Source organism: Lepidochelys kempii, chromosome 6 (genome assembly GCF_965140265.1).
Source record: "Lepidochelys kempii isolate rLepKem1 chromosome 6, rLepKem1.hap2, whole genome shotgun sequence".
Lineage (NCBI taxonomy): Eukaryota > Metazoa > Chordata > Testudines > Cheloniidae > Lepidochelys > Lepidochelys kempii.
In genome coordinates this window covers 107137147-107151182 of record NC_133261.1, presented here as the reverse complement: position 1 = coordinate 107151182, position 14036 = coordinate 107137147, and the positions used below count along the sequence as shown (strand labels likewise).

The 14036-nt window shown below is 37.5% G+C and overlaps 1 protein-coding gene across 4 annotated transcripts in view; it reads left to right on the top strand.

Annotated features, from left to right (window-relative positions):
- The window catches only part of ATG2B (autophagy related 2B), a 79804-nt gene that overhangs the window by 27130 nt on the left and 38638 nt on the right, over positions 1 to 14036 (top strand). For 2 of the 4 annotated variants that reach the window (XM_073349594.1, XM_073349591.1), the window contains exons 12-22: positions 2167 to 2317; positions 3039 to 3131; positions 3324 to 3512; positions 4151 to 4424; positions 4989 to 5091; positions 6554 to 6746; positions 6875 to 7017; positions 9878 to 10035; positions 10307 to 10479; positions 11015 to 11165; positions 11999 to 12198. In XM_073349594.1, coding sequence (XP_073205695.1) covers positions 2167 to 2317; positions 3039 to 3131; positions 3324 to 3512; positions 4151 to 4424; positions 4989 to 5091; positions 6554 to 6746; positions 6875 to 7017; positions 9878 to 10035; positions 10307 to 10479; positions 11015 to 11165; positions 11999 to 12198 — 1828 coding nt within the window. The remainder of the gene's footprint in view (positions 1 to 2166; positions 2318 to 3038; positions 3132 to 3323; positions 3513 to 4150; positions 4425 to 4988; positions 5092 to 6553; positions 6747 to 6874; positions 7018 to 9877; positions 10036 to 10306; positions 10480 to 11014; positions 11166 to 11998; positions 12199 to 14036) is intronic. The other 2 variants (XM_073349592.1, XM_073349593.1) reach the window with 2 other exon arrangements.

The window sequence follows — 14036 nt, the reverse complement described above, 5'->3', positions numbered from 1 at the left end:
AGGATCTATTTTACTTGTCCATTTAAAAAAAAAAATACAGGACAGTGATTAGCAAAACTGTGTGAAAGTCTGAGAAATTTAAAGCAACATTTTACTTTACAGAACACCACAATAAAAGTAATGTAATTTAAATGAAAATCCAGGATTATAACTGGAATGCAGGGTATTGGCTACCAAGTATTTGTAACTTAATTTTCATGTGTTTAGGAAATGCTGAGCAGTTACTGTGATTTTTTTTTCTGTATGGTAGTTCAAATAAATTACCAAAATAAGTGAAACTGGTGTGATTATATTGCATTATTTTAACAAATAAAATATGCAGAATTTAGGATTTTTTGGCACAGAATTTAGGATTTCTTGGCACAGAATTCCCCAAGGAGTAATTAATCGCAGTTAACTCACGTGATTAACTAAAAAAAAAATTAATTGCAATGTTAAACAATAGAATATTGATTGAAATTTATTAAATATTTGTTGATGTATTCCTATATTTTCAAATATATTGATTTCAATTACAACAGAGAATACAAAGTGTACGGTGCTCACTTTATATTATTATTATTATTGATTACAAATATTTGTACTATAAAAACAGTATTTTTTAGTTCACCTCATACAAGTACTGTAGTGGAATCTCTTTATTGTGACAGTGCAATGTATGGATGTAGATTTTTTTTGTTACATAACTGCACTCAAAAACAAAAACAATGCAAAACTTCAGAACCTACAAGTTCACTGAGTCTTACTTCTTGTTCAGCCAATCGTTAAGATAAACAAGTTTGTTTATATTTATGGGAGATAATGCTGCCCGTCACCAGAAAGTGAGAACAGGCGGTTGCCTGGCACTTTTGTAACTGGCATTGCAAGGTATTTATGTGCCAGATATGCTAAACATTTGTATGCTCCTTCAGTGCTTGCCCAACATTCCAGCGGATGTGCTTCCATGCTGATATTTTATGTTATAGCAGTCTTGGATGATGACCCAGCACATGTTGTTCATTTTAAGAACACTTTCACTACAGATTTGGCAAAACACAGAGCAGGTACCAATGTGCGATTTCTAAAGATAGCTACAGTACTCGACCCAATGTTTAAGAATCTACAGTGCTTTCCAAAATCTGAGAGGGACGAGGTCTGGAGCATGCATTCAGAAGTCAAAAGAGCTACACTCCAATGTGGAAACTACAGAATCCGCACCAACGAAAAAGAAAATCAACCTTCAGCTGGTGGCATCTGATGATGAAAATGAACATGCATCAGCCCACACTGCTTTGGATCGTTATCGAGCAGAACCAGTCATCAGCATTGACACATGTCCTCTGGAATGGTGCTTGAAGCATGAAGGGACATATGAATCTTTAGCACATCTAGCACATAAATATCATGCGATGCTGGCTACAACAGCACCATGCGAACGCCTGTTCTCACTTTCAGGTGACATTATAAACAAGAAGCAGGCAGCATTATCTCCTGCAAATGTAAACAAGCTTGTTTGTCTGAGCAATTGGCTGAACAAGAGTGGACTTGCAGGCTCTAAAGTTTTACATTGTTTTATTTTTGAATGTAGGGTTTTTTTGTACATAATTCTACATTTGTAAATTCAATTTTCACGTTAGAGATTGCACTACAGTAGTTGTATTAGGTGAATTGAAAAATATGATTTCTTTTGTTTCTTACAGTGCAAATATTTATAATAAAATATAAATAGAAAATGAGCACTGTACACTTTGCATAATGTATTGTAATTGAAATCAGTATATTTGAAAATGTAGAGGGATAGCTCAGTGGTTTGAGCATTGGCCTGATAAACCTAGGGTTGTGAGTTCAATCCTTCAGGGGGCCATTTAGGGATCGGGGCAAAAATCAGGGAGTGGTCCTGCTTTGAGCAGCAGGTTGGACTAGATGACCTCCTGAGGTCCCTTCCAGCCCTGATATTCTATGATACTGAAAACATCCAAAAATATTTAAATAAATGGTATTCTATTATTGTTTAACAGAGCGATTAATCGTAATTAATTTTTTAAATTGCTTGACAGCCCTAATATATATGTATACACACACACACACACACACATATATATATATATACACGAGACGTTTCTGAATTTTCAAAGTGGTTACTGCAATCCATTTTATACATATTTATACCTTTATTTCTCATAACAGATTTATAGGTACTGGCATCAAAGTCTCTTATGAACAAAGACAAAGGTCTGCTTTTCGATGCTTCAGCACAGATTTGTCGATTGGGCATATGGAACTACTGGAATGTCTTTTCTCTACCGACTCCTGCTCCATTCAACCTCACTACACAGAGGTAATTAAAAATACTGTTATTAACCAAGCACCAGGGCAATTGAAATGTTAACTGGATAGGTTTTCAGAAGGGAAATCATACTCTATTGTTAGAATTGGAAAAGTTGATTACTAATTTATTGTATTTTTGTAGTGATTGGGTAGTATTAAGACATGTCTTAAATTTTAATTGAAAACTCAGATAATGAGCCACAGTGTCCCCTCTTTCCCTGCCACCAAAGGATCAAGCCTGTAGAGTTCTCTAATGTTTTGTGTGTGTGAAGCAAAAGGAATTGTGTTTTGAAAATTAGGTTGAAACATTTCAAAGTGCTGCGTGCCACCCCATCCACCCCAGTGGGCAGATTTTCTTAGGTGATGGCTCTTGGCCCAACTGCTCCTTGCTCATACTCAGATTGAGATGAGCCTATGATATTGGATTCATGATGGTGGCCCTAGTTGCTGTCATTCAGGCGCTGTATTCCATCTGCTCTCAGCCGCGCCTGTGCTTGTTGATCACTTCCTATCTGTCTCCTCAAATGTGGTATGTGAGGCTCAGGGCTTTCTGGACAGTCTCCCCAGTTTGAATCAAAAGTTGTGGCTCTTTATTGGATCTGTGGCTATCAGACAAGCAGCTGAATACTGGATTGACTGGCAGTTTGGGCCAGATAGACTATGCTTTTTCCTGCTCTCTGGTTCTTTTGTTTGTTTTACATCTATTAATTATTTAACTTTTTATTTTCAAGCTGCTAACATTTCATTCTGAAAAAGGAAATGATACACATCCTCTTTCATGCCTTCAGCTCCATTATAAGCACTCAGATAACAGAGGACCTCAGGTAAGGTTGAAAAAAAAAACAACCTGACTGCATTGTTGCATTATGCTGTAGCATAATATTTTTTCTCTAATCTTTAAAGGTAACTTTATATCTTGATGGTTGCATAGAAAGATGTATATTGCAAGCATCCTTTGTTTTTCTAATGTATTTTTCAGTATTTCATTGAGAATATTGATGTGCTTATTTCTGTAGGGTAGTCAAGGAAGACTGAGCTCTGTTCCACAGAAAGCAGAATTGCAAATCAAGCTAAGTCCAGTATTTTGTGAACTGGATATCAGTATTGTGGACAGACTAAATTCTTTGCTTCAGCCACAGAAACTAACCACAGTGGAGATGATGGCATCTCACATGTACACATCTTACAACAAACACATTAGTCTGGTGAGTGAAATTAATTTATATGCATGCTGGCAGGCCTGGAGCTACCAGGAGGCAACAGGAACATTTTAAAGGGTCTCAAAATTATTGTCCGGCCAGAATAGGTACAAAGCCATCCAATGTAAAGTAGTGGGGTAGCAGCAGATTGAAGAGTTGTCATCCTTTTATATAAATTATAAATAACAATAAAATACCGACACATTAGCCAAATTTTACTTTTTTAAACTCTTAAAATCCAAGATTTTCCAGGGATCTAACTACCCCCTAGCCTCTTGGAAGGTTGTTTGTTTTTTAAATGCAGGTGCCCCAAAATACCCATTTGATCTTCCGATAATGGGAATCTAGAAGCAGCCCTGCACCCCTGGTTTAAATTCTATACTTGTGTAGCTCTGTCCTGAATATTTTATTTTTTTCAATCCTGATTAAGTATAGAAGTTTGACAATACCTGTTCTAATAGCTTAGCGAAAAAAAGTATGGGTGGTCCATATTCTCTTATAGTTCACGTATAGTACTGTATGAAATTGTATAAAAAATGCAGCTTTACCTATTACAACCATTGTATCAAGTCAGTAAAGTGTTTTTTTTTTGTTTTTTTTTAAATGCTGCTTCTCTAGTTTGTTTTTCACCTTGTATTTTTTAGCATAAAGCTTTTACCGAAGTTTTTCTGGATGATTCACATACACCTGCAAACTGCAGAATTTCTGTGCAAGTCACTTCACCAGCATTAGATCTTTTTGTTCGCTTCCCTATACCTGACCTACGATCAGATCAGGAAAGAGGACCATGGTTTAAAAAATCACTTCAGAAGGAAATCCTTCATCTTGAATTTACAGACATGGAATTCAAGACTGAGTTTATAGGAGGTTCAACTCCAGAACAAGTTAAATTAGAACTTACCTTTAAAGAGCTAGCTGGTAAGAAGTACAAATGTTATATTAATGCTAACTATACTTTTCAATTGTCAAACAGTCATTTGGTTGACAAAGAGGTCTTGCAAGTTTAAACAGAACTTTTGCCCTCTTGAGAATACAACTTTCATTTTGCACTTAGGAGCATTTTATCTGTGTTACTTCAGTTTCCGTATTTCTATGATAGAACCTCAACCCAAGTCGAAGTATATATCTTAGCATAATACAAAACTGAATCAGAATCCCAGATAATTAAGCTTGGTGTTTAATGTTTTTAGTTGTATTATATAATTAAGGTTTCTGGTTCTTAGCTGAAATATGCCAATACAGGCAAAAGCTTACTGAAGTTAAAGTAAAGTCTTTCTGGGTAATACAGTTTGTTGTTGTTAGGAAAAAAAAGAGATACTTAAAATGTAACTTGTTTTTCTGGTGTTGCTCGATATCAAGATTGTAAAAGTACTAGCTTCAGAATTGTTAAAATCATGGAGCGGGGTTCTGCTCAGCTATACCTGCAGGCAGACTCTGGCCCCTGTATTTTTGATCTTTCTACAAACTTTTCTCCTATTTAAGGCTTATTTGAAGAAGATAAAACAGAATCTTCAATAAAATTCTTTCAAGTGTCCAGTGGCATAGATGGAGATATGATATCATCTGACAACTTTGATTGGCCACGGTAAAATATCTTTAATATTTCATCATAATTCTTTTTAAAAGCAACACTTTCTTTAATAACTAATATAGTCAGAGACAGTTACTTTAAATATAAGGCACAAAGTAAGAATGTGTCACTATTGATCCCTGTAATTGAATAGAACCTAGAGATGAAGAAATCTTATCTTGCAGAAATAACACAGATCTTTATTAATGGATGGAATGATTTCTGGATGGAATGAGCCAATTATAAGTAAATTCCTACACTTTTGGTGGGGAAAAGCTAGGTGAATGGAGAATTTTGAGGGAAGAAAGCTGGGGGCTGTCTGGGACAAGGAAGCTGGGTGGGTGAGAGAGTCCAAAGATGTTATGTGGGAGTGATGGCTGGTGGAGTTGCCTGGAGGTAATGGGGTGACTGGAGATGCTAGCAGGTGGATGGCTCACTACTTGGATGCACGGAGCATTTTCACCAGAGCTCTTATTAGATGGGTAGGTACTGTGGTGCCTGGGGCTGCTGAGATGCATGAGGTGTGAGTGGTGCGGGAGGGAGGAGACATCCTGATTTAGCAAGCTAGATGGTGAGGGAGCCTGGAGTCAATATTGGGCCCCTCGCCTTGTGCTGCTGGTACAGTGCTACTGTCTCTTCCTGGGATTCAGCAAAGAGGGCAGTGGGAGTGGGAGGCAGAGAGGCTTGCTTGTCAGCAGGTACCACAGCAGCCCCATGTGGCAAGAAGGCACAACTGTATAACTTCACAACAAATAACTGCTGTCTTTCCCTGGCTCAGCTGAACATGTGAGGATCCCGATGAGCTGTGGGAGTGCATGATGGCACTGCCAGATGTGTGATGTTTGGCAGTATGATTGCTTTTAATTTTTGATTTGAGTAAAAGTTTAAACAGTTTTCCATCCGTACACTGTTCATGTTCATTTTACTTTTTCTCTTACTTCTGAAATTATTATACTCTTAAAGTGAAAATCTAACACACACAATTAATTTTTAACTGTTAAGATGCTGGTGCAAAACCAGAAAATTTGAGCGAATACTGAACCTCTTCTTAAGCCTGGATATTATAGTTCATATCACATAAAAGGATGTTTAATGTTTGGGAGACCCCTGGTTAGATGTTCATACTGTCTATAATATAAAGGCCCCAACCTATGTAGCTACATAAATTAAAGAGGCAATTTCAATCCAATCTCTGAATGTCCTGTTTTTTATTGATTTATGCCAGACCATGTAATGGAGTCTCACACTTTTTTGGATGAAAGTTTACAATGTGATGAATTCCTACGTACAATAGTACATGTAGGCAATGTAACAATTTGGACATCTAATGTGTTAGTTTATACATAATATATGTATCAATGCATTTCACAGGCTAACTCATAAAAAAGGCACATATACATCTCCAGTGGATATCTACTGTAAAAATTCTCAGCATATATCACTAATAATTTATTCTGCTTGCTTTTTTCAATATCAGGATTGTACTGAAAATAAACCCACTGGCTGTACACTCCATTCTGGAAAGGATAGCAGCTGAAGAAGAAGAGGGTGATGGAAACTTTCAAGAGGAAGAGGAAGGAGGATCTCATTCTCTTAAAGATGTCTGTGATCTTAGAAGACCAGAGCCTTCTCCTTTTTCCTCTCGTAGGGTCATGTTTGAAAATGAAGAGGTAAAACAAAGTCTTACTGTTTACAGAATCTTTGTAGATACAAATGAATATTACCTTTCTGGCTTATATGCAGCTTCTGTTCCAGATAACCCTCAACAGCTTAAGATTGTGTTTTGTTTTATTTTCAGATGGTGATGCCAGGTGATGCAGTTGAGATGACCGAGTTTCAGGATAAAGCAATCAGCAATTCTCATTATGTACTGGAACTCATGTTACCAAATGTTCACTTAACGCTGCCAAACAAGACCTTTTACGAGAAACTTTACAATAGGTGAGTATAAGCATTAGTTTGCTTGGTTAGTATGACCTGTATTTCTGGTCAGTGTATTCATTGGTCATAAGAACAACTAAGTCAGTAGCTGCAGTAATTAATTTGACCTGTAATATTTGTACAGCTCTATAACAATGTAAAGTGTTGTATAAATGCTATTCTAAGTTATTATCAGAAGTGCAATGAAGTCTCCTCTCTGGACCCTATCTGAGCAGCCAGCCACTCAAAACAATTTGGCAGATCTTTTCTATTGAGAATAAAATAAATAAGTTTTTGCTTCCACCAAATGAACGTTTGTTTTAAGATCTTACAGTTGCCACAATCTAGTTGAATTCCTCTTCAAATTCCACTTCAGAAATTGTTGAATTAGATTCTTTTCCCTTCCCTTTGTGTGTGTGTGTGTGTGTGTGTGTGGTTTTAAGTCGGGCTGTTGATTAATCACAGTTAACTCATGCGAATAAATTAAAAAAAATAATCGCAATAAATGGCAGTTTAATCAAACTGTTAAACAATAGAATACCAATTGAAATTTATTAAATATTTTGGATGTTTTTCTATATTTTCATATATATTGTATTCTGTGTTGTAATTGAAATAAAAGTGTATATTATTTTTGATTACACATATTTGCACTGTGAAAATGATAAACAAAAGAAATAGTATTTTCCAGTTCGCCTCATACAAGTATTGTTGTGCAATCTTTGTTGTGAAAGTGCAACTTACAAATGTAGATCTCTTTTTTTTTGTTACATAGCTGGGCTCAAAAAAAAAAAAAAAAAGCAATGCAAAACTTCAGAGCCTAGAAATCCACTCAGTCCTCCTTCTTATTCAGCCAATCACGAAGACAAACAAGTTTGTTCACATTAACAGGAGATAATGCTGCCCTCTTATTTACAATGTTGCCAGAAATTGAGAACAGGCATTTGCATGGCACTTTTGTAGCTGGTATTGCAAGGTATTTACCTGCCAGATATGCTAAACATTCATATGCCCTTTCATGCTTCGGCCACCATTCCAGAGGACATGCTTCCATGCTGATGATGCTAATTAAAAAAATAATGTGTTAATTAAATTTGTGACTGAACTCCTTGGGGGAGAATTGTATGTCCCCTGCTCTGTTTTACCTGCATTCTGCCATATATTTCATGTTATAGCAGTCTCGGATGATGACCCAGCACATGTTCATTTTAAGAACACTTTCACTACAGATTTGACAAAACGGAAAGAAGGTACCAATGTGAGATTTCTAAAGATAGCTACAGCACTCGACCCAAGGTTTAAGAATCTGAAGTGCCTTCCAAAATCTGAGAGGAACGAGGTGTGGAGCGTGCTTTCAGAAGTCTTAAAAGAGCAGCATTCCGATGCGGAAACTACAGAATCCGAACCATCAAAAAAGAAAATCAACCTTCTGCTGGTGGCATCTGACTCAGATAATGAAAATGAACATGTCGGTCTGCACTGCTTTGGATTGTTTTCGAGCAGAACCCATCATCAGCATGGACGCATGTCCCCTGGAATGGTGGTTGAAGCATGAAGGAAATATGACTCTTCAGTGCATCTGGCACGTAAATATCTTGCGATGCTGGCTACAACAGTGCCAGCAGAATGCCTATTCTCGCTTTCAGGTGACATTATAAACAAGAAGCGGGCAGCATTGTTTCCTGCAAATGTAAACAAACTTGTTTGAGCGATTGGCTGTACAAGAAGTAGGACTGAGTGGACTTGCAGGCTCTAAAGTTTTACATTGTTTTATTTTTGAGTGCAGGTTTATTTTTTATATAGTTTTACATTTGTAAGTTCAACTTTCATAATAAAGAGATTGCAGTCTAATTGTATTAGGTGAGTTGAAAAATACTCTCTTTTCCCAGTGCAAATAATTGTAATAAAAAATAAATATAAAGTGAGCAATATACACTTCATTATTCTGTGTTGTAATTGAAATCAATATATTTGAAATTGTAAAAAACTTCCAAAAATATTTAAATAAATGTTAAACTCTTATTGCTGAACAGTGCAATTAATCGCAATAATTTTTTTAATGGCTTGACAGCCCTAGTTTTAAATAAAGCAGATTTGATAAGGCAAAGTAAAGAAAAAAAATCACCATTTGCAATCTTAGCACCAGTAATGTACAACATAAAAACATGCAAAAATAGTAAAGAAAAATTGAACCAGCCTTGAAAGAATATAGAGAGAAGTCGATATAGAAATCAACACTTAAGTACATAGTGAAATAGCAAACCAAAATTTTATTAAATTTCTAATCAATGTGCATGTACTTACACTAAATTACTCTAACCCTAGCCTTGAAAAATATGAAGTCCTATCTTTTTTTAGCCTCAGCTATCCCTCAGGAGCCTGACTTTGCTCTCTGCATGACACCTCAGCCATTAATTAAGTACTCCATGCCCCTTCAGTCCTCTCATTGGACAAGTCTTGCAAAGTCACTTCCACTTCAAGCAAAACCTTTTACTCAAATTACCCAAAAGACTGTCTTAAGCAAAGAAATCTAGAATGTGCATCTTGTGAATTTCTTTAATATCCAGGAGGCAACCAGAGTAACTGTTTTTGGCATATCCATTGAATTAGTGTATGTAAAGGATTTGTGCTGCACAATCAAATGCCTGACATAATTAATAATAATCAGATTTTTGTAAAAGATCTAAAGAGCAGATTATTAGATTTCTTTGCTCACTAAAATATGTTACTGCGATTTGTGCTCTTGAGCTCATCTCATCCTTTTGCAGACTATTTTGTATGAAATCTGTTACAGGACTGTTGTACATTAATTTAGCTTTAATTCAAGTGGCATTTTAATCAGATGTTTAATAATGCAACAATAACATGTTTTTCTTTCTAGGATCAGCAATGACTTATTATTGTGGGAACCCACAGCTCCATCTCCTGTAGAAACATTTGAGAATATTTCATATGGTGTTGGACTGTCAGTCGCCAGCCAACTGATCAATACTTTCAGTAAAGACAGCTTTAGTCAATTCAAATCTACAATTCATTATGGTAATGTATTTTATAAATCCTCTCGAACAACAGTGGTACAAGGTAGATATACTTGCCTGAGACTATTAAGTGTACAAAGGGAAGACTTGAAGATATAAAATCAATTATATATCCCACAAAGAAATGTGTAAATGAATGTTTTGATATGGATAGAATGTTAGCTAAAATACTGCTGTGAAATTGAATGTTATTAAAGGTGAAAAACTTGTAATTTTCTTTGATAACTTTTGTATTTGTTGTATCAAGATATTTTGTTGTTGTTTTCTTGTAGATGATGAGAGTGGATCTGAGGAGGAAACTCTACAATATTATTCCACAGTTGATCCAAACTATCGTTCACGCCGGAAGAAAAAGCTTGAATTGCAAAACAAGAACACACAGAGCTCTCTCTCTGTTCTTCTAAATGTTAATCATGGATTAGTGTCAATATTCACAGATGTAAAGGTGAGGTTTCAGGAACGGAAAATATTGTGCTAAGTCTTAGGTTTACTTACAGGCATAATGAAAAGGAGCACTAGTGGCACCTTAGAGACTAACAAATTTATTTGAGCATGAGCTTTCGTGAGCTACAGCTCACTTCATAGTCTCTAAAGTGCCACTAGTACTCCTTTTCTTTTAGCGAATACAGACTAACATGGCTGCTACTCTGAAACCTTACAGGCATAATGTATCTTGTTATACTGACAGGAGCTCTTGGTGCTATCTGTTGTATTATGGCTTTATTAGCAGTTTTGTTGTACAAGTAGTCGTATGAGTGTCTTTCAGATATTAGAGTCTCACTATCTTAATGATATCGTTAAGGATGCATCTGACTATGATTCTGTGTTTAAACATTTTTGATTACTTCATATTTGATGTTAGGAAAATTAAATACAAGGAGAGGAGAGCTGTATTGTAGCAAGTGACACGTTCTATTATGCTGTCCTAAGCAACAACAATAATTCCACAAGCAGCTATATGTTTCTGATTCTTTCTTCAGCAGGATGGTGGAAATATTCTGGAAGGCAAGCGTGGTGAATTCTGGTTTGAGTTCAACAGTGGTTCATTATTCTGTGTGACTAAATATGAAGGTTTTGAAGACAAACATTACATCTGTCTTCATTCTAGCAGTCTCAGTTTATATCATCAAGGTAGGAACTTAAAATGTGAGTGGATGTAAATTTGAGTAAAGATTAATAAATAGTCAAATACAGGCTCCTTGGGGCAGGGACAGTCGTTTTATTCTGTGTACAGCATTTAGCATAATGGGGTTCTGGTCCATGACTTGGGTCCCTAGGTACTATAGTAATACAAATAATAAATAACAATAATTAATATGTTTGCTTCCGGATCATCTAGCTTCAAATGACCTCTGCAACTGCTGGCCTACAAAACTCTCAAATCTGCAGAAACTGTCTCTTTTTCAAAAAGTGTCATTCTCATTTGTTAATTTCCATGTAATTCCAAAATAGTACAATTCTGTGTGCACTCCTTGAAATCCTAATTTAGGTTTTAGGTCATTTTCTGGCTGGCTAAAGTGCAGTCAGCCAGTAAAGTATTTTAAAGTGACCTGACAGCTCCGTTGTAGCCAAGGAGGAGAGAGTGGGACCTGTAAGTTTTAAGGTTTCCTGTTCCTATAACCTCAAATGAGTGGCAATGAGGTTAAGGGAATTTCAATGTGAGGGCTTCTATTAAGTTGGGGGATGACGTACATCTGGCACTGTGTCTCATGATCTTCACCAGCCTCCCAATCACTAACTTCTAAGGACAGAGGATGTACAACAGCAGAAACTTTCCTATCACTCATGTCTGAGCTCTTGTTTCTGTTTTTTGCTAATACTATGGCAAAGTTAATTGCTGTTAATTAGCTGGAGAGTTAAAATGATCTTATCACCAGGTAAGGGTAGACAGATTTCCAGTAGTTTTACCTAAATCACAAACATCTCTGCTGCACCGGATAACCATAGCTACAATCTCTATACAGGTGTGGTGGATGGAGTTGTCCCTCCATCTGAAATACGACTGCCTAACACAACGCGTCCACACTGGTTAGAACCTACCATTTATTTTTCCGAAGAAGATGGTCTCAGTAGGACTTCTTCAGATGGTGTGGGAGTGGACTGTTTAAGTATGCTGTCTGTTGCAGTGAAAATCCAGTCACATAAATCGGAGAGCAATACAAAGGTTTGTGTTTCCAACTCTAAGCTTTCGTGCATCGTCTAGATTATTTCAGACACCTAATTTACATGAAAGCATTTACAAGAATTCAAACTTTCTTCTAAAGGTCATAGATAAACACAAATAACTACAAACTTTGAACGATGTCCATTTTTAAACTGTTAGTTTAATAGCTATTGAAATCTGAATGCTTTACTAGACTTTAAAACTACTTTAATATTCCTTGTGGTTATGTCTGTTATTTAGCAACATAGCCCAATTCTTCATGTGATTCCTTGTGCTGATCACTATTGCTTTTATCTAAAGGATCTATATTTTTTGGCCAGTTAGTCTTCTTACCTATTCTTTGCTCTCTTTTACCTCTGCTATGCATTTGTGGAGGCCATTCTCCCACCTCAGGCAGGGATAAATACAAAGAGCCATAAGCTTAGTGTTCAGTTCATTGGCAGCTTTGCCTGGTAGGGAAATATTGCATCTTTTACCCTAAAGAACAACCTTTGCCTGCCTACTTCCAGTCTCACTGTTCGCATTGGTAGGAGTTCATTTGGCTTGGCTCCTGCATTCATTGATATGGGCAGAAGATGAGAGCTCTGGCTCTGCTTTGCTCTCTCTCCCACCCCCACTACCCGCTCCCAGAATCCAGCAGCTCTTGTAGTGGCACACAGGTGGGATGGAAAAAGAGGAAGTCTCCAGTGACAGCCAACTTCAGACCATCACAAGGGCTCAATGGCTTCAAGCTTTGCCAGGGCCTTGACAACCTCCAGCACAGGGACACCAATAGACCTGTAGTTCCCATTCTTCATGGACCCCAGAATGATGCAACAGATCATTGGTCACCTTCCTAATGCTCTTTAGCCACTGCCTCTAACTACAGGGCATCTCCACTAGCCACCATTGATCTTCATAGAATCACAGAATATCAGGGTTGGAAGGGACCTCAGGAGGTCATCTAGTCCAAGCCCCTGCTCAAAGCAGCACCAATCCCCAACTAAATCATCCCAGCCAGGGCTTTATCAAGCCTGACCTTAAAAACTTCTAAGGAAGGAGATTCCACCACCTCCCTATGTAACCCATTCCAGTGTTTCACCACCCTCCTAGTGAAAAAGTTTTTCCTAATATCCAACCTAAGCCTCCCCCACTGCAACTTGAAACCATTACTCCTCGTTCTGTCATCCGCTACCATTGAGACCAGTCTAGATCCATCGTCTTTGGAATCCCCTTTCAAGTAGTTGAAAGCAGCTATCAAATCCTCCCTCATTCTTCTCTTCTGCAGACTAAATAATCCCGGTTCCCTCAGCCTCTCCTCATAAGTCATGTGTTCCAGTCCCCTAATCATTTTTGTTGCCCTCCGCTGGACGTTTTCCAATTTTTCCACATCCTTCTTGTAGTGTGGGGCCCAAAACTGGACACAGTACTCCAGATGAGGCCTCACCTATGTCGAATAGAGGGGAACGATCACCTCCCTTGATCTGCTGGCAATGCCCCTACTTATACATCCCAAAATGCCATTGGCCTTCTTGGCAACAACGGCACACTGTTGACTCATATCTAGCTTCTCGTCCACTGTAACCCCTAGGTCCTTTTCTGCAGAACTGCTGCCGAGCCATTCGGTCCCTAGTCTGTAGCGGTGCATAGGATTCTTCCATCCTAAGTGCAGGACTCTGCACTTGTCCTTGTTCAACCTCATCAGATTTCTTTTGGCCCAATCCTCTAATTTGTCTAGGGCCCTCTGTATCCTATCCCTACCCTCCAGCGTATCTACCTCTCCTCCCAGTTTAGTGTCATCTGCAGACTTGCTGAGGGTGCAATCCACACCATCCTCCAGATCATTAATGAAGATATTG